Raw genomic sequence first — 20,453 nt, 5'->3', positions numbered from 1 at the left:
CATGCATGTGTATAAGGTGAGGGAGATCTGGATAAGCCAGTCTGTTTAGATAGCCTGAAATGAAAAGTATTTATAGCTGAGTTGTTCTGAGGTTGTTTTTTTAATACAATACAAAGGAGAAGCTATCAAAATCTCCCGATTGTATGTACTGTGGTAGAATTTTCAATTTGTGAGTGAGATCACACTGAGAATGTAGTTAATCGGAGATTAGCAGATCACAGTGAAACAAGGCACAGCATGAAACATCCAGTGAAACAAAAACTAGATGCTGTTCCTATAAGTCACATGGTGTTCAAGTTGAGAGGCAGTATTTCTGATTTGGATCATAAAAAGAACATCAACGTTTATTCTCTTGTATTGCTTGTGATCTAAAATGTTATAATCATTTTAACATCTTGAGTTCCTGGGTGTTCAGCTTTAATGTATTATCTGCAAATATTAAAACACTGAGAAAAAAACAATATTTGTATTTTGCTTTTAATTCCCTAAAATTGACACCTCTGCCCAAAAGTGGGCTGGCTAGGTCACAGACAGAATTCTAAGCCACAAGAAAAAAAAACTACAAGCGTGCCTTCTCCCTGGAGTAGTCAGATAACCATTCTCCTTCACTACCCAACCCCACTGCAATCAGATACTTTCCTTAAAATGTTGTTTGACGTTGAAAGTGAAAATGGTGGTTTCCAGATCAAATGTGCACAGTTTACAATTAACAAGAGGCTTCTCAAACTGCCACCCCTACAAATTCCACCAGAGCTCTGAAAATCAAGATGGGTTTTCTTTGATTCATGCATCACCAATAATTATCAACAACAAAGATTTTGCAAATAGAACTTAGTTAACCATTTGGTTGATTATGCATGAGCCAGAGTAGAAACCAATCCATACACGCTCAACTCTTTTGCCTCTTTAGTGGTAAAAGGAGTAAAAATGATAAACTTATTTTAGTCAGTAAAGTCACAAGGTATGACTTGTTCTGCAGAGTTCCTTTTCAGAGCAATACTACATTTTAAGTGGTGGCCTTTCATCTGGCAGGTGGGATTGGTAGGTGTTAGTGGGTGCAGGAAAGATAATTCTTAGGGATTGTGGTTTCTGGGTGCAGATAAGTAAGCGTGCTGGCATGTGGTGTTTCTGATACTAAGTTACTAATGCATTTTCTTTTTGATCATTTACCCAAGAACAATGCTTGGAAAAGTTTATTGTTCCCTATGTATTTATACAGTTTCCCTCACCCACTGCATCACAGAATATTGCATCTTAAAGCATAAATATTTTTTCATTTGTCGTTGAATATTAATTGTCTGGCTATGCCGAAAGGAGGACATGACACATTTGACATTGGTTTAATCAGGCCACAACTTTATTGTTAGATGTTTGGGACTACCTAGCAGATAACAGTGTACAATGCAGGTAACCCCCATGTTTATTCCATAATTACCCGGGGGGCTTTTACCAGCTCCCACTCTTTTTCCATCCATGTTCCTCCAGCAAATCCATTGCCAGGACCTTACCATCCACCCCCGCTCGTAGGAGGGTTAAGGTGGGCTATAAGAATGGAGGGTTGGCTCCCTGCCATACCAACCATAGAAATCCCCAACCACTCCCCATTCCTTTCTTTAATGAACACCTCTTTTTAAGTCCTTTTCCAAGCCATTTTTCCAGTCAATGTATACCTTTTCTATGGAGTACCTGCACTGGGCAACCGTCCTACACTTAAATAATGAGTTGTGACATATGGCCTACCTCCCAACATGCCATGCATGAACAGAACCCTTCCTGAAGCCCACTGTGGGGAAGGCGAAAAAACCCCAGCTGCACCCAAGCCAATTTGGTAGTAAGGGAAAAATTCCTTCCCAGCCCCCTTAAAAAAGAGACCGCTAGTGTAATGCCTACAGCAGGTGTTGACCAAACCGGATATTTTGCCACCTAAAAGGGAGGGAGGGTGGGTCCTGCCTCAGCCTTGGTCTGTGTAAAAGGAAGGCTCCTGGCAGCACTGTGCTGCCCCAATCCAAACTCTGCATTCCCAGGGGATGAGTCAGCGACCACTCTGCCCCTTTTGCAGGAGTTTTCATCTCCCCACCCCCAGCCTTAAAGCAGTGTTCCCTTCACTCGGCCAGACCAGCCAAAAAACCTGCTTAAAGGTGCAGAGCGGTCAGTATGTCAGTCAACATATGTTTCGCAACATTAAAGCAAAGTTAATCTATATTTTAGCTGTGTCTCCATTTCCCAGAGGCTGTCTGAGAGCTATACAGGTACTGCTGCTGCTATGAGCATTTTCTGTTCCCATATCAGTCTGACAGTGAGGAAACAATCTCCAAGATAAGCTTCACATCTCTAATGTGATAGCTCCTCATGTTACCATTAGACTGGTTGTTTTTGTCATATTTGAATACACTACTCTGATCTAGCATGGAAAATTACAGAAGAGAACATTTCAGATCACAAGCAACAGCTCAGACATTTGAACATGACGTTCTTCTTAGATTTGATTCCGCTTTCATTCTGAAGACCTTTACGGTTGTCAAAAACAACTGCGTGGTCTTGGAGGTGAAAAACCATAATTGTAGTTATATTACTAGGCTTCCTCACAACATGTGTAATCAGAACTTCAGCAAAAGAAATATACACTAACCAGATGCTAATTAACTGAATCACAGGGTTAAGCACTCTGAGGTGAAAGAGAAAGCTCTCAGTGTGCTGCAAAAGAAAAGTTATCCTAGGGTACATTAAACTCATCAGAGACTAATGAGGGAAAGTGTCCTTATGCACCCCTTTACCTCAAGGAACTGCTCATAAATCGGAGTTTTAAAACATATCTTCTGGAAAAGTTTCCACATCATAAGAATACCCTTAGAATGGACCCTAACTGGCATTGATGTGGACAGTGACAAAATGAGCACAGACACATGCATGGAATTAAGCAGCAGGTGGTAACTTTTATTAAACTTTAACACAAGGAAGAGGCGCTACTCCTCCCCCCATCACCCATACTGTCCTACACCAGGGATTTAATTGGTTCCAGTGCTGGGGTTACAGGGCTCCTTACCATATAACCCATATCACAGGGTAGGTTCTCCTCAGCCTACCCCCCACCCCAGACTCAGCTCTCTCCATATGAAGGGGACAGAGGGTTCAGAAGGGTGGGGACCTTGGCCTGCAACGGCCACAAGGTCTCACCCTACCACATGAGCCTAAGGCCCATCATCAAAATACCAGGTCTCTTACCTCTGGGAACTGTTCATTTTATTCTCTTAACTGCATGGGAAATTGGCCCCAAGTTGTGATAAGTAAACAACTCCACCCCAGTAAATCAGCTGGGTACTAAGTATGTTCCTACTTAACCCACTGTGTCTTGCAGGTGCTGTGAGGAAGGCTAAAAATTATCTGGTCCTACGCCAATTGGCCCATGGAAGAAAAAAATTCCTTCCTGACCCTCTAAACAGGAGATGAGCTAGACCTTGCAGCATCTGTCAGGCTGGGTTCCCATTCCTGGTTCCGGTGGGTAGGGTGGGCTGCTGGAACGGCGCCAAAAGGGGCTCCACATGGCCCCTGTGCTGGGCTAAGTCCTGGGATCTGGAGAATGCTGGCCAATCAGCACCTCTTTCCCTCAGCTGGCCAATGGGTGCCAGACACTCCCGGGGGGGAGGAGATACCTATTTTCCCTTGGCAAGTGTCTCCCTTCCTTGCTGCTAGGACTGGTCCCCTTTCAGCGCCGGCCCCATTAATTTCCCCCACACTTTGATTACTGCAGTAATCTCTCTGCAAGTCCGGCGGGGGGGGGGGGGGGAATATGCTGCTTTGCTGAACCTCCTTTCTCATATAGCTGTGTCCTCCATTTACAGACCTAGGAGTCTGGCCCATAGAGAACAAAGATGCACAGAGAGTAGCAAACTTAAAAATAAAATAAAATAAAAATGCAAGTGGACAGTCCTTGTTCTCACATAAAAAGCTAATATGCTACAAGGTGACGGGGCTTTCTCAGACAGGAGAATTCAGTGAGCATTATATTATTAACTCAAAGATGTTAGATTTTTTTCACCATGACTCCCTGTGCATGAGCGCATGCTATCTCATGCTCTCTCTCGCTCTACCCCAACCCCACCCACCTCCCAACAAACAAAATCTAATTGAAATGAAAAGCTACACTCTTGTGTTTCAGGAACATCACAACAGTATTTCCAGCCCTTAGGTACTCGGATATTATTAGTCAACCACAAGCAATCATGAGGGTTTTTTTAATTGAATTCTTTTTGTTTGCCTGAGCTTTTCTCCACAACTCTGATGGCTAGAAATGTACTTTAAAGGAAGGATGGTAGAAAGGAAGGAATATCAGATAATAACATGATTCCAGGACTTGGGAGTTTAAGAAAGTCATCGAATATTGAGAGGCTTGTATTACAGTTTGGGAGAGTTGGCATTGCTACTATATGGGTTAGATATAAAATAGCTGGACGCTTGAGCAGAGACTAATCCAACGCATAAGATCTAATCCAACAATTCTCGCTGAGAATTCATGTCAAATTTTTGACTCAATAGACTGCAGGATTCATCCTATTGACTCCAATTGCTTTGCCTGAGTAAGACCTGCAGATTTGTGCATATAGTAGCAGTACCTACCAGTAGCACATATTTCATCTCCATCCATCTCTAATGACTTTTGACTACCAGGCTCCAGTTTTTAATGGGAAAACAGTTCCATCTGCTGGATGTTGTGTGTAAAGAACAGCGTACAATTCCCTGCCTTTATGTTTTTAAGTAAGCACTATACATGTAGTGTAGAACTGCTACGTAGTCTAGAGTTTTTTCTGTTTTCTAAATGCTATATCTGTTTTCTAAATGCTAAATGTTGTCTAGGCTATATTTATTTGAGAGATTTAACTAACGAATAAGCAAACAAAAATAATCAAAGCATAATGCATATTTTAAATGGTATAAAGGAAGCACAATGTTATTTAAGATTTTTTTTTGTACAGGTTTTATTTTTATTACCCGCTATCAGGGTAAAATTCACTTTACCCGCATGCATGCTCAGAAACGGAGCTTTTATGCAGGTGAGGTGTGCAATGTGTGAATCCAGAGCCAGGAGGTCACAGGGTAGCCACCTTCCCACCCCTGGTCAATCATCTCAGCTACTATTCCATTCTGCTGGCTGATGTTAGGGTCACTGATCCTGCCTGATAGGATGAAAACCATAAAATATGCTGACTTGTCCCCAATGCCTCCCTCTATTGAGGCCTATATATAGGATCAGTGTGTAGCCCAGTGGTTAGCAACCTTTCAGAAGTGGTGTGCCGAGTCTTCATTTATTCACTCTAATTTAAGGTTTCGCGTGCCAGTAATACATTTTAATGTTTTTAGAAGGTCTCTTTCTATAAGTCTATAATATGTAACTAAACTATTGTTGTATGTAAAGTAAATAAGGTTAAAATGTTTAAGAAGCTTCATTTAAAATTAAATTAAAATGCAGAGCTCCCCGGACCAGTGGCCAGGACCCAGGCAGTGTGAGTGCCACTGAAAATCAGCTCTCGTGCCGCCTTTGGCACGCGTGCCATGGGTTGCCTACTCTTGATGTAGCCCTTATTCAGTACTCTGCAGGGGGAGAGGTCACACTGATGGGCCATTCTTAGGTAGCTTCCCTGCACAGCCACACTTCAGGTGTGGAGGGTGTTACCTCAGCTTTCCATAGAGAGGTGAATTTAGCTTTGGTGATTGCACCATTGCTAGTTAGGGGCCAAAAATCAAAACATATTTTCACAAAAATGTTCTAGGTTGTTTTTGTTTTGACATGTTCAAAAACTGTCCCTGTTTTTTCTTTAATATTTTCCCCAAATGATCAAAAATACTATCCAAAATACTTATTAAAATGGTTATTGAAATTTTTTATTTACAAAAAACAGTTTTAATAAACAAATTTTCTTGATAATATTCTCAATAATGCTTTTAATAAAAAAGATAATGGAAAACAAAATATCAGGAGGGAAAGCACATTTTTTCATGGCATGAAATATATTGACAATATTTTGTGCAACTTTTGATTTTGAAATAAAGGGTATTTTTCAATAAAAGAACTTTTCATGGAAAAAATTCAAACAGGCCTACTCTTTAGTTGCTCTAAACATTATCCTGGTACTTCTACTGAACATGTCCCAGGATGAATTGGTCTAAATCCTAGTTGTTCAGTAGCTTGTTTTAGAGTTTTTCCCATTCTGATTTAGGCAGTGAGTGGGGCCCAAGTGTGAATCTTAATACCATGTACCTATAATCCAGACATTTATAGACTAGAAAGATAGCTAACACATCTTAACATTAGCTAATGTGTTTTAACTAACACAGGTTAAAATAGAGCTTAAAGCAGTATAACTAGGGCAGACGTGTTTAACTTTTTGTACTTCTCATTTTTGTATTATTTTGTTTGAAAATTTCCTAGGTGGCAATTCTGACTTGTGGACTGCCTGCCTGCTGTTTCCTAAAACAAAGTATTAAATAACAACCTGAACGCTAAACTTCTTCAGTACTCTTTTTTCAAATACAGTAGAATCAGCAGTTATTAGGATATCCTGATGGACGGCATATTGTCCCTTTCTTTCTAGTAACCATGTGAGAATGTGTAAAGGCTACAGTAATTGCCAGTCTGCTCTGGGTAGTATCACTTCTGCAGATGCATTATAGTTAGGAAATTAAATGCAACTGGGCAATACATAAAATCAGGACATCTGGTCATCCTAGTTGTGCAGCTATTTAAAAATGAAGATTCAGATTGTTGTGTGTTGCAAACAAAATAATCAGTTCAAGTGGCTAATGCCTCATTTTTCAATGTTAGGCTGCAATGTGGTAAACTAACTGAAATAAAACAGTTTAATGAAATAAGGGAGCGCTAATCACAGAAAAATCACAGGCTGTAGAAACACTTGCAAGCCTTGAAATTCCTTTTGTGAAGTGATAACTCAGATTTGGGGCCATATTTTGTTCTGAGATGAGGACTTTTCTCTCACTGACCTTCATGTGCACACTATCAAGGGCAGAATTTGGCCCATATATATATATTTGTTTGCTTTGACTGCAGACATTTATGTGGTTTCTTCCATGCTGTTTCCTACATATGGAACACTCTCCTGTATCTGGTTCACAAGACTACCGCCTTCTCATTCAAATCCTTCCTGTGCATTTTCATCTACCATGATATCCACAAGAAATCAATAGACTAAATATTGCGAAGTTGTGAGATAGTTGGAGACAGTCTATATATTCCTTTAATTTGAATGGGAATCTACTATTAGGATGTAGCCAGCCACCATCTGGCCACCTTACTTGTTTGGATTTCCCCTCTCCCTTCATCTGTTTTGTGTTTTGAGCGCATTAGTTCTCAAACTGAACTGTGGATTCCTTGTTGAAGGTCTGCAGAGTATTGCATGCTCACATGGTGCTCATTATAACTCATTTGAAATGCTTTGAGTTCTTATCTGTTAATGCCCTTACATATAATGAATTACTGTCATTGCCAGATGGATGCTATCTGATGATAAATAGGAAGAGAGGTATCCATGAGGCAGTCTCCCTATTGAGTTGTGTCCCACATTGTGTAAAGAAGTTTGAGAACCTCTGGTTTAGGTCCCAATCATACAATCTGATCTGCATGGGAGGACCCCTATGACCATGCACAACCCTCTTGAAGTCCATATAGCCAGGGTGACAAAAAAAATTACCTATATCCATGTATAAGTGGCCAGAGATTGTCCCATTCTATTGGACATAGATTTGGCTACACGTTTCAGTATTGCAACCCATTTTCTCTAGGAATGAAGCAGCATGCCCTGAAAAGCACCAACTAGTACAGAATTCAGTAACTCAGCTTAGCAACATGGGTCACTATGAACACATCTCCACCAAGCTATGCTCTCTGCATAGAAAGGTCTGTGGAAGGTCTCAGTCCTAACATTCAAAGCCATCCATGGAACTGGCCCTAGGTATCTGAGGGAATGCCTCTCCCTCCTCAGTTATGTCTGCTCACACCAGGTAGATTCCATTGCAACCATGAAAGTATTGACCAGTAGAGCAAGGCTCATTAGTGGAAGATACAGAAGCTGGCCCTGGACTATAGAACTTACTCACATGACAGATAAGTCAAGAATGAAAACAGGCCTTAGTACTTTCAGAACAAAATGCAAAACTAATTTATTTAACTTCCAAATATACCATACATACTTGATTATAAGGCAGTTCCTTTATAAGCCGACCCCCCCAAGATGGATAAGTAAAAATGGGAAATTTTTATGACCTGTTCATAAGCCAACCCTATAATTCAGGGATCGGCAAACTTTGGCTCCCGGACCATCAGGATAAGCCGCTGGTGGGCCAAGATGGTTTGTTTACCTCGAGCGTCTGCAGGCACGGAGGTAAACTTCAGTAAACAAAGTGTCCCAGTGCATCAGCTGCTTACCCTGATGGGCCAGGACAGCAACTGCTTGGGAAATGTTTTGTGGGGGTAGAAGCTGGGGATCAGGGGAGTAACCCCTGTTACCATCCCCCACATGACCCCACCCCTAGCCCGGGACCCCAGGGCCAGGGGAGGATGTCTTTGGCCTGGCTGGAGTTGCTCCGGCAGGCTGGGCTGTGTGGCCGCAGTCTGCTCTGATGGTCCAGACCTGGTGGCGCGGCCGCAGCATGTTCCAGCCGGCTGGGCCGGGCGGCACGGCGGCAGCGTGTTCCAGCGTGCTCCGGCGGGCCAGGCGGCATGGCCACAGCCTGCTCGGGGGGGAGGGGGTGGAGCCAAGCAGCACAGCTGCAGCCTGCCAGCCCCGGCGCTTCAGCTGCTTCAGAGGCGGGGGGGTGAGCAGCATGGCCAGAAGCAGAGAGACTCTGGCCCCTCCTCTGCCCTTCTGGCTCTGCTGGCTGTGCTGCCTCTCCTTGCTTCCTCTATTGGGGGGAGGGGCTGTGTCCCACCTCTCCCTCTCTATACCCGTTCGTAAGCCGACCCCCTTCTCTGGTGCTTCCCTTTCTTACGAAAAAAATTCAGATTATGAACAAGTATATACGGTACATGCAGGAGGGAGGCAATTATCACTTCAAACAGCTGTTACATTTTGACAGTAAATAAAATAACAAATAGAAATATTTATTCATTCAAGTCTGAACCCCACAAAATCTCTTATCTTTTTATTCCAAATAAAGGTGAGCCATAAAGTCAGTTATTTCTCAGACAAGATGAGACAGAGTAGTAGTAATTTTCCACTGTCACATTAGGTTTTTTTTAATTCATTCAGTATAAAGTTCACTAACATGATTGGACTTTCTCTTTGTATTAACAAATAGGAATGCTGATGAAATACAAAATCAGCAAGTTTATTTTTATATAAACTGAAAATTACCATTGGTGTGTATCATTAATATGATTAGATAACTGTCAAGAAAATTTTCAGAGCTGTGAAACACACTTTCATTAGTCAAACTCAAAAGATAAAAAACTGAGATGGCTAATATATTGTCAGAGTTCATTTTTCTGGGTTTATACAATTTGTCTTAATTTTAAGAATTATCCAAAACGTTTTTTGAACAACTAAACTCTTTTAAGCCAGAGCTCTATTGCAAATATTTTCCACTGCAGCCTCAAGACATCTCTATCTTAGGAAAACCTGATCTAGAATGTGACTGAGAGGCAAATGTATCTTGTGGTGGATTATAACCTTATTTATCTTCTGCTAATTATCCCCAGACCGAGGACCCATTCTCTTTTTCCAAATACAAAGAGACTTGCCTGTCAACCCCATCTCCTTGTGCTTTATCAAGTTTGGAACTAAAGCTCCTGCACAGAAAGGCACCCTACATAGTTTTTGGCAAGTGGAAAGGTAGTTCGTGCATGATTACAGCATGCTTTTGGCAACCATTGCTCTTTATTTCTAGCAGTTAAATTAACTGCCAGAAATAGAGAGCAGTGCTTTATACCATTTGAAAGCTGGGGTTGCGGGCTTTTATATGGTCTACACCATTGATTCTGTGTTTAACAGCTCAAGATAACAAGCACTAAAGACATGACAAAATCAAAGGGGAGATACAAAGGTAATTAGAATGTTGTGAGTTTAAAGTCCATTATCTCATGAAACTCTAGACCTGAAAAAAAAATTGCTATCAACCATTCTAAAGCTGGGAGCCTCAGGAAACAATATAGCTCTTTAGCAGCAGTGGAACAAATTCTGCTGTCAGTTGCATTGAATAATTACATTGATCTTAGAGTCATAAAAATGCAGAGCTAGAAGGGACCTCAAGAAATTATCTTGTCCATCTCCCAGTGCTGAGGCAAGATTAAGTATACCTAGACCATCCCTGACCGTTGTTTGTCTAACCGGTCTTAAAAAAAATCCAGTGATGGGGACTCCACAACCTCCCTACATAACATGTTCCAGAGATTACCTATCCTTATGGAGAGAGGTTTTTTGTTCTAATATCTACCTAAATCTCCCTACTGCCAACTAAGCCAATTTCTACTACTTCTCCCCTCTGTGGACATAGAGGCCAATTGATCACAATCCTCTTTATAAGAACTTTTTACATATTTGAAGACTGTATCATGTTTCCCCTCAGTCTCCTGTTCTCTAGACTAAATATGAATTTTTTTTGGCCTTTCCTCATAGGTCATATTTTCTAACCTCTTATTTTTGTTGCTGTCCTCTTGTACTCTGTTTGTCCACATCTTTCTTAAACTGTGCCACCCAAAACTGGACACAGTTCTCTGGCTGAGGTCTCACCAGTGCCAAGTAGAGTGGAACAATTATCTCCTGTCTCTTACATATGACACACCTGTTAATACTACTCTTTATTGACATTTGCCTTTTTTGCAATAGCATCACAATATTGGCTCATATTCAATTTGTGATCCATTATAAGCCCTAGATGTTTCTCTGCAGTACCGCTGCCTAGCCAGTTATTCCCCATTTTGTGTTTGTGCATTTGATTTTTTCCTTCCTAAGTGTAGTACATTGCACTTATCTTTATTGAATTTCATCTTATTGATTTCACCTTATTCTGTAGTAATTGAATCAATTGAATTACTTTGGATTTACATAGATGTAACAGAGAGAAGAAATTCTCCAGAGAACATGTCAGTATATCGGTCCATTCTTTTCTTTCCAGAGAAGTCCTTTAGAAACAGTCAAATTCAAACAGAGAGGGGAGAGTGAATAATGACAACCAGATTTAGATTGCAAACATAAGTGTAAAATTTAAGAAGTAGGAATGTCAAGGAAGTAATTTCAATGGTTATGGGATAAATTCTGTTATAACTTCTGGGAATGACAAGAGCAATGTCCAATCCCATAACCAGAAAAATGAAAATAAGATGCAAATTAGATTGCTGAGAACATGACTTTCTGAGCATATATTGACTGTAGAAAAGCAGATTGTATAGTGATTGTATTTATTTTAATGAACAGATATTAGCACTTGACTGTGCCTTTAGGCTCATCCGTGAGTAAGGGGCAATGTGTAAACTGCACCAGGCCACAGTAGCACCAGGAGGCATTGTGCCTCTAGGACACCTCTTTAAGGTACAATCTCCTCCTTGTTTCTCTTCTTCCAAGAGGTAGTAATTTGCTGTTGGTTTATAACAACAGCAAATTATGAGACTATCTGCACCAGCTTGTGCTGGTGGTTATGTTGCAGGTGTGGACCATTAGTTCTCTGTGCCTCATGGGCAGCATGAACCCAGAGAGTAGAGGGAAAGAAAGGCAGGATTTTCTCCTGTAGAAATAACAAGATTGATTGAAAAAGGCAGCACTGTTACTTCCATACTTGCAATAAGACAGTGGGTTCTTTATGACAGTTGGTCAACTTTTTAAAGACAATGAACAAATTTTTGAGGGTTTAGATAAAATAATCCATCTTCCTCTCAAGTTATTTTTCTCAAAACAATTTGTTAAATTTGAACACACCAGCAAGATGCCTTTTAAAACTGTACTTAAATATTAGATGGCTATTTTTTCTTTCTTTCTTAGAAAATCAAAGAACATAGAAACACTGGTAAACTAAAGCAAAAGAAAACAGTGTGAATCATAGAACTTAAAATTATCTGTTTTGAAATCTCTATATATAAAATGAAGCTGGATAAATTGATATGGATCTCAATTATTTAGGTTAGTTCAAATGTAACTTTGATTCTGAGCTACTAAATAAATAATATTTTATACCATATGTCATTAACTATCCAAGATGGGAGCCAAGACATTAGTATGGCTATACTTTTACATATTAGAAAATTATAAACAGTACAGATATTGTTTTTATTAGCCTTTAATTTCCTAAAGCGGATGGCAGCAAAAATATCAGTGTGGTAACAGCTGCTACATGCAATTGTATCTTGTCGAGCTATAATTATAGGAATTAGAAAATGATAAAATGATCGTTGAAATTTTTGTGTATCTGTAAAGGATACTCTACATTGATTATATATTTCTCTGAAAAATTCCAGGCGTTGTCAAAGTGGATTATGGTGATGTGTCAGTCAGAAAAGCACTAAGAGAAAATCTGAAGTGTAAACCCTTTTCATGGTACCTGGAAAACGTCTATCCAGATTCCCAGATTCCAAGACGCTATTATTCACTTGGTGAGGTATGAATTATTTCTTTTGGTTAAGTAAAAAAAAATATTGTGCATATGGGGGCATTGCTAATGAGCTAGAGTTTCTGTAGTGTTCTCAATTAAATGCTTTGAAATGTTCCCCATATCAGATCTTTTTATTTTAAACATACTGCTTTTCTTTTGCGTGCTTCATAAGGGGATGTCTCTTCATAAACATTCATACCTAAAGGTTTCTCTTTTTAACTGCATATCATGTTGGGAAAAATAATGCTTGTGACTAATACTTTTTAAATGAAAATAATGTGCATTAGTTGGAGAAAATGCTTTCCAGTAGCATTTATGTGATTATGGATAGAGCAATATAACTGAGGTCATTTTTGCCAAATTGGTTTGTTCATTTATGCTCTGTCAACTGGTGGTGTAGCTTACAGCTGAGTATCACAAACATTCCTAACAAACAACAGATTTTAATGCAACAAAGTGCAGAGACCTCTTTAAATGTCAGATAACTTACTATTTAAAATATTATTTTATGTTTTATCTGAGCTGACTTTTAAAAGCTCTAAATACTTGTGCAAAAATATAACTACTGGTAGAACAGCAAACAAAAGGGCTTGTGTTTTTCTTACATTCAGCAAAGTAACCTCAACATTATAAGAATTTGGAATTGCTATGCAAAGTAAAATCCACAGTAGGGTTTTTAGTCTAACTATTTAAAAAGTAAGTCAAACATGGTGTTAGAGAGAACGTACTTAATAAGCATGAAATAATAGGGTATTGGAAGAGAATGTCAGAATGGCAAATGTGAAAATTATAAAATAGTCATTAAAAACACCTTATTTTCATCAATATGGCCTTGGTTTCTATGGAAACAAGAACAAAAACTCAGGCAGCATCTGTGAACTAAAACTCTTGCTTGTCAATTTCAGCTGTTGGCTGCCAGCCGAGCAGCAAAGGTGGATTTTTTCACCTATAGATAATAATACTGGAAATTGGAAAAGAGCAGAAGTAAGAGAGACACAGGACAGTATATGTCTCTTACTTAATGGGGAAGGAGAGCAAATAATGGATGAAACAGAGAAAGCTGATGTGTTGAATGCCTTTTTGGTTTCAGTCTTCACTAAAAATGTTAATGGAGATCAGATGCTTAACACAATTATAACAACAAGGGGGAAGGATCTCAGGCCAAAACACAGAAAGAACAGGTTAAAGGCTATTTAGATGAACGTTAACATTATAACATTGTTATGTGTTAACGCATAACATTATATGTGAGTTATGAACTCCCTTTGTATGATGTTACTAACATGTTTAAGGCCAGACAACCTAGCCTAGGTAAAAGCGATAAGCAGGTCTGTCCTAGAGAAAGGAATATGGTTTTACCTCAATTAGCAGTAAACAAAGCCATCGAGCTAAACCAGCAAGGCCTATCCTGATCCTGAACTTGAGATACAGAGAATTAACTGGGCTTCTTCTGTGCATCTCTTTGGGGTGGAGACTGAATCCCCTGGGGGCCTTCATGACTTATAAGACAAAAACATCCCTGTGGAGATATAAAGAGGGTGGGGTGTGAGAGAGACTATCTTTATCCTCCTCCTTAGGAGACAAAGAAACCAAGCAATTTGATCTCTGTGATAGGTCCTGGCCAGGCTGGCCAGTAAAAAGCGGAAAAGGAGACTGGGGGTGAGAGAAACCATCTTGAACAAAACCGTATCTTGCTAGATTAAGTTTTAGACTTTTGGATACATGTTTTCACTTTAATTTGCTTGTGACATCTCTACCTTAATCCCTTTTACTTGGTATCACTTAATCAAGGCTCTTTTGTATACTTTTACTATAAACCAGTTCAGTGCTGTGTTTGAAGGTAAGGCTATATTTACCCCAGTTAAATTAATAAGCAGTAATGTACTGAACAGTGAACTCAACATCTTCTGTGATTGCACAATGGCAGGGGCTATGCACTGCAGAGAAACATATCTGAGGAGTTTGGTGGCTGGAGTTCACAGACTGTTACTTGCTAGGCAAAGCTTGGGCCAGGAGAGCCCTTGGGGAGTTTGCTGGTGAGGGATTCTGGTGTGGCAGGGAGCTGACACACAGTCTAATCACCAGCAAAACTCACTCTTGCTCAGGCAGAGAGGTAACAGTGGCACACAGCTGTCAGTATTCCCAGCAGTGCGTTACAAGAACATACTTATAGAATTTACTGATGATATCAAGCTGGGAGGTGTTGCAAGCACTTTGGAGGACAGGATTAGAATTCAAATGAGCTTGATGAACTGAAGAATTGGTCTGAAATCAAAAGTGAAATTCAGTAATGACAATGCAAAGTACTATGCTTAGGAAGGAAAAATCAAATATAGAATGGGAATAACTGTCTAGGCAGCAGTACTGCATAAAGGGATCTAGCCATTCTAGTGGATCACACATTTAATATGAGTGAATAATGAGATGCCGTTGTGAAAAGGCAAATAAAGCTTGGACAGGGAGCCTCATTCAACAACCATGTGAGATAGGGTTCTCCCTCACCACATATGGAGAGCAGCTTGTCCAACTGCCCCTGGCTCAGGATAGGAGTAGTCCCCAGCAGCTGAAGCTGCTTCTGCTTTTTAATAATAGAACAACCTAGTCCTGGAACCTTCTCTTTCCCCTCATTTGAGTCATACATGAAGCCTGCTACAGACTGTAGACTGCAGAAGAGAAGGCAATGAAGAAGGATAGGGCTAGAACTGGGAGTAGCACTACTCACTTATAAATGAACTCAATCCCCCAAGCAGCTCCATAGCTCCTGTGTGCAGAACAGATGACTCATTTCCATCACCAGACCAACCTGTCTCTAAAGAGATCAGTCTGATGTGTGGGCATACTACCCAGCCTTATGGACCTCAGATACCCCAGAAAGCCACACATCTAGCTTGCACAGCAGAGTTTTAAACAAGCCTGAGTTAAAATAAATAAACTGTTTAAGAGCAAACACCCTGATGGTTTCCTTTGAGGGAAGGAAAGCAATTTAAAAACAGATATCTTTATCATCCCAAATTTCTTAGTGATAAGTCGCCATATAAGACTCCCTAGTTGAATTTCCTGTCAGAGTCTCTTTTTCCCTGGACCAGTAAGGCCTGAGAGGGCTGTAAAATAACACCACTGAGCATCTGAATGAGAGCCTTGTGTTTGTGAATAGTGACCTCCTTTAGTTGATTAAGAACAACGTTCTAAAGACAGTCCCCTTCCAGTCCTCCTTGGCATTGTGTAATATATTAAAATAATCTGATTTTACTTGATTTGCTGATTTAATTCTGATTAATTACATTCCAGCTTGATTTATCCCATACATACAGTACCAGTTAGGCTTCAGTAAGTGGTATTTGTAATTGCAGCTGATGGATAATTGTATTTAATATAAATGTTTAATCAAGAATTGAAGTATTTTGGAATTGTGCAGTATCACAATGGTTTTTCATAAAGGATGCATGAGAGCTAAAGATATGCATTTTTACTTTGTGTATTGCTGTTGGAAATTCCCCCTCTCCTACTGACAGGGGGAAAATTTTTATTTGTTAGACACATTCTTTAGGGTCTAAGCCCCTTTCTTCTGAAAAAGGGTAATAAATAAAAGAATAAGTTATGTGCATGATGAGCACTTTACACACTTTGTACATGCAGCTTCACTGAAACTTTGGGGTGCCAGACAGTATCACTTGGTGTGCTGATGGGGCCTCAAAAGGGATTGTAGTGTCACTTGTTTCAGTTCTGTCTGCAAAGTGAAGGAAAGGGTTGAGGAGGCTGTTTCTGAATTCACCCACCACTTCTGGGGAAGTAGGCACACAGGCACCATGTTGATGGACACAATATAAGGACCTAGACAGATACCCAGATACTACAAAATCATCTTTTCTAGGGAGGTCTTACCAGAACTCTCGAAGAGCAAATATTTTGCCTTGGGAATACACCAGATTGTGCCAACTATATTTTAAAAAGTATTCCCTGGGAGGGTGATACCCCATATAAAATCTATCTACAACGTTTGCTTTATTACACTTGTGCACGTGCACACACACAATTGCATTTGTTAGACATTGTGATAAACTATCAGTATATTCATGGTCTGATTTTTAGAGGTTTGAGCACGTTAAGTTCCCACTGACTTTAGTGGGAACTCTATGCTCAGCACTACTGAAAGTCAAGCCATCATTGTGTTTTCAGAAGCAAACTATAAAATATGCTATTAAAGTGCATTGAAGAAAAGTTTCCCATCTAGTGCATTATTCCATGTTTATTGCTCTGAACAAATGGTTTTGTTGAAATGGAGAAAAATAAAGAGATTTCCAAATTTCTCACTCCTTTGTAATTGTGTGCACCCAGGAGGATGGAAGGGTTGTCACAGAGTAAGGGGAAATGTTTAGTTGGAGCTTTGTGTTAAAATATGGGCAATACGTGCTGGTGATAGCCAACTGCACAGTATACTGTATTACAGTGGAGGAGAGAGAACCACTTTTAGTCAAAGGGCATCAGGGCAAACCATTACACTTATGAAAGTGCCATAAGATTGTTAAAGTCTGTGCAGAGCAGATGGGGCCTCAGTCTTTAAGGTCTTATCTGAAAGGAGCACATACAGGAACTGTGTGTTACTCAGTGGCTCCACCTGGGAAAGATGGAGAGTTGAATCAGCCCTGCTGCACTTAAAAAATAACGATGAATTTTGAAGACAAATAATTTTGTCCTATATCACTTTCTTCAGGAAAGGTCATATTTTATTAGATAATTAAGGCAAAACAGTCCATTGACATGGAGGGAGAGGTGAATTTTTAATACATACAATTAATGTATCATTTAAATCACAATGTGCTGCTTTGTGATATTTTTCATGTGCTTGAAGATGTTTTTTGTTCAAAGCTGGGAATGTACATACATGTTGCAGGTTAAAACATTGGTGCATTCGGATCATGTAACTGAACATTCAGATGGGTAGTTGCTCATGCAGTTATCTTATTTTCACACATAAATGTGAGGTTTGGAATTATATTTTTCAAAGGGCATCTGTAGTGCCTAGGTCTACAAATTTAATCCTAATGTTTTTTGCAGTGTCTTCTGGTTTCTTTTCTTTTCTTTTTCTCTTCCTTTTAATTACCTGCATGTGTTTTCACCTTTGTTTCTTCAGATCAGAAATGTTGAAACCAACCAATGTTTGGATAACATGGGCCGCAAAGAAAATGAAAAAGTGGGCATATTCAACTGCCATGGCATGGGAGGAAATCAGGTAAAAAAAAAAAATTAGTTACACCGTAACTTTAATCTGTGGGTGTGGAAACTAAGGCACAACAACCATCTAAATAATGTATATAAACAGCCTGATTTAAATTCACTGAAGGTAGAGCTGAGGCTAAAAAAGAGTCAAAGCTAAAATGTCTCCCTTCAACACTTCACTGCTGCTCCTTTATTGATGAAGAATGATGGGATGGTATTTTTAAGTGTTGGTATTTAAATATTAAATATTCACAGGGCAACACACATGTATTGTCCCATGTACCTTTTACTTTTGGCAGCATTGAAACAGTTTACTTACCTAATTGTGCTTTGGTATTGCAGCAGAAATGTAGGTGTGTAGAATCACCTTTGTATTCAGAGGTAATAAAACAATTATTGAGCAAAACTTACTACTTAACTTCCTGCCACTTATGAATTTTAACAATACTCAAAAGGCCTAATTTTCAGATAGTGGCTACAAACTTTGAATACATATATGTTGTACACACAGACCCCCATTTGCAGCTCTGGCCAAACTCTTGAGGAAGGAAAACAGTTATAGCATTTGAAATGTAAAGTATTAAATAAGCTTTTACTTTAATAACATCCCTTGTTCCCTTTCCCTTTAGCTGGAGAGAGCTTTTAGAAAGAAAAAAACCCTTGTCTGACAGTCTCTGAGATGGATCAGACGGTAGTAACTGTCCCTTTTAGGAAAAGACAAGTTAGCTGAGATGGGCTGGAGCTGTTGTTGCTGCTGCTGTTAAAATCAAATCCCATTGCATCCCACCTGGGTGTTTGAGTTTCAGCTGGAGCTGGTAGAGGTGATCATGTCATCTGCGTCCCTCTCTCTGGCCTGGTCTGGCCTGGACATCTCCCATGACTAGGATGATGAGGGCCTGGGGTCCCAGGAGATGTGCGGGGAGGTGAGGGGGTAATAGTCAGAATGATGAAGCTCGCTCCAGTAGCCAATTTTTCTCCCAAAGCCTTTCTTTAAGAACCCACAAAGAGAATAGCCCATCCCCTATTATTTTGTCCACCAATTAGGTCTAGTGTCTAACACACCAATTTTGGTTCACTGATTTCTGGTTCTACACTTTTCTGGTTTACTAAGCATGATCTTAACACAGTCCTTGAGTTATATCAGTAAATCTTTTTGTTTGGACTATTTCATACCTTTTCTCATCTATGTTTGTTGTTTGCTGACTTTTTACGGTTGAACTCCCGATTAGGGTAAATCCGTAAGCCCAATTATCACGACAGTGCTTACTACTCTGAGTGGCCCCACTGGCATTCATGGGGCTGCTCAGGGCACTCAAAGCTTTGCCTGGTAGTTGTGTTTGCTGGATTAGGCTCTAATATTTTTCTTTAATGGCAATGGCAGATTCTGAGCTTCCTTGGGCTGGTGTTACAATCCACTGAAGGATTCTTAAATCTCCAGATTATTTTTGTCCCTCATACATGCACACTAGGGGTCACATTTCCAAGTAAGCACAATGGATGCACATGCAGAGTGTGAATTTACCCATTGCACCTTCAAATCCTTATATTTGCTTATGCAAATGAGTTATGTTATATTTCTGGCGTTATTTTTGCTGACTCAGCATGAGCCATTCATATTTGACCTAAATATAGGGGTCCATTATCCATCAGTACTCATACATAACTCCTATAATCATTAATGAGAGTTCATAATGAAAGAGAAAAATAGGACAGAATGCAAGTGCTAGATGGACTGTATAGCTAACAAAATATAGCTATGAAATAGAACTATTTCAGATTGAAAAGGATATCGAAAATAATACCAGGCTCATTAGGATTTCTGAACAAAAAGTATGCAAGCTTTCCCAGCTTGAGGCAAATAACTCATGGCTCACAAATCTTGCTAAAAATATTTTGTAACTGTAACATCTCAAAAGCATTTCAAGGGACTTTAAGGCTAAAATATTAGAAAAGACCATATATTTTAACATTTGTTTTACAGAAAATGTTGCATTTATAGTCTTAAGAAAACGAACTATGTTGATTATGAAGCCATGTATAGTACTATATGTTCGATTTATTTGATGTATTATGGGTGAAGAAATCACTATCCTACATTTTAGCAATGTTGCCAGGATATCATACTTTGATAGGCTTCATGGCCATGCAGACCTGTGCATTTGATAACTTCTAACCACCAATTATGGTGCATTAAATTAATGGAGATATCCTATCTCCTAGAACTGGAAGGGACCTTGAAAGGTCATTGAGTCCAGCCCCCTGCCTTCACTAGCAGGACCAAGTACTGATTTTGCCCCAGATCCCTAAGTGGCCTCCTCAAGGATTGAACTCACAACCCTGGGCATTGATGAGTTAACTACTAACCCCTTTTTAAAAAGCTACAAATTGTACAGTACAACTTACTGCAACTTTAAAACTGGTTCCTGTGCAAGGGAAAATACTTTAAAGGATCAAGGAGCCAAATACTGCCCTCCGCTATGGGGAAATGGTTCTAAATAAAGTCAATAGATTTTGTGTACTGATGTCTGAGTGGAAAGAGCATATACGCCTTGACATGGACACAGCAACAAAATGAGGACAGACACATCCATGAAATTAAGTGGCAGGCCACAATTTCAGATTGAAAAGTATTAAACTTTAAAACAGAG

At 39.7% G+C, this 20,453-nt stretch overlaps 1 protein-coding gene across 9 annotated transcripts in view; it reads left to right on the top strand.

Annotated features, from left to right (window-relative positions):
- GALNT13 (polypeptide N-acetylgalactosaminyltransferase 13) overlaps window positions 1-20,453 on the top strand; it is a 369,936-nt gene that overhangs the window by 293,288 nt on the left and 56,195 nt on the right. For all 9 annotated transcript variants that reach the window (XM_039494889.1, XM_039494888.1, XM_039494892.1 and 6 more), the window contains 2 exons: window positions 12,455-12,594; window positions 17,720-17,818. In XM_039494889.1, the coding sequence (XP_039350823.1) occupies window positions 12,455-12,594; window positions 17,720-17,818 (239 nt within the window). The remainder of the gene's footprint in view (window positions 1-12,454; window positions 12,595-17,719; window positions 17,819-20,453) is intronic.

Source organism: Mauremys reevesii, linkage group 11, assembly GCF_016161935.1.
Source record: "Mauremys reevesii isolate NIE-2019 linkage group 11, ASM1616193v1, whole genome shotgun sequence".
Taxonomy (NCBI): domain Eukaryota; kingdom Metazoa; phylum Chordata; order Testudines; family Geoemydidae; genus Mauremys; species Mauremys reevesii.
The sequence above is the reverse complement of the archived record's forward strand: the minus strand, read 5'-3'. Positions and strand labels throughout refer to the sequence as shown.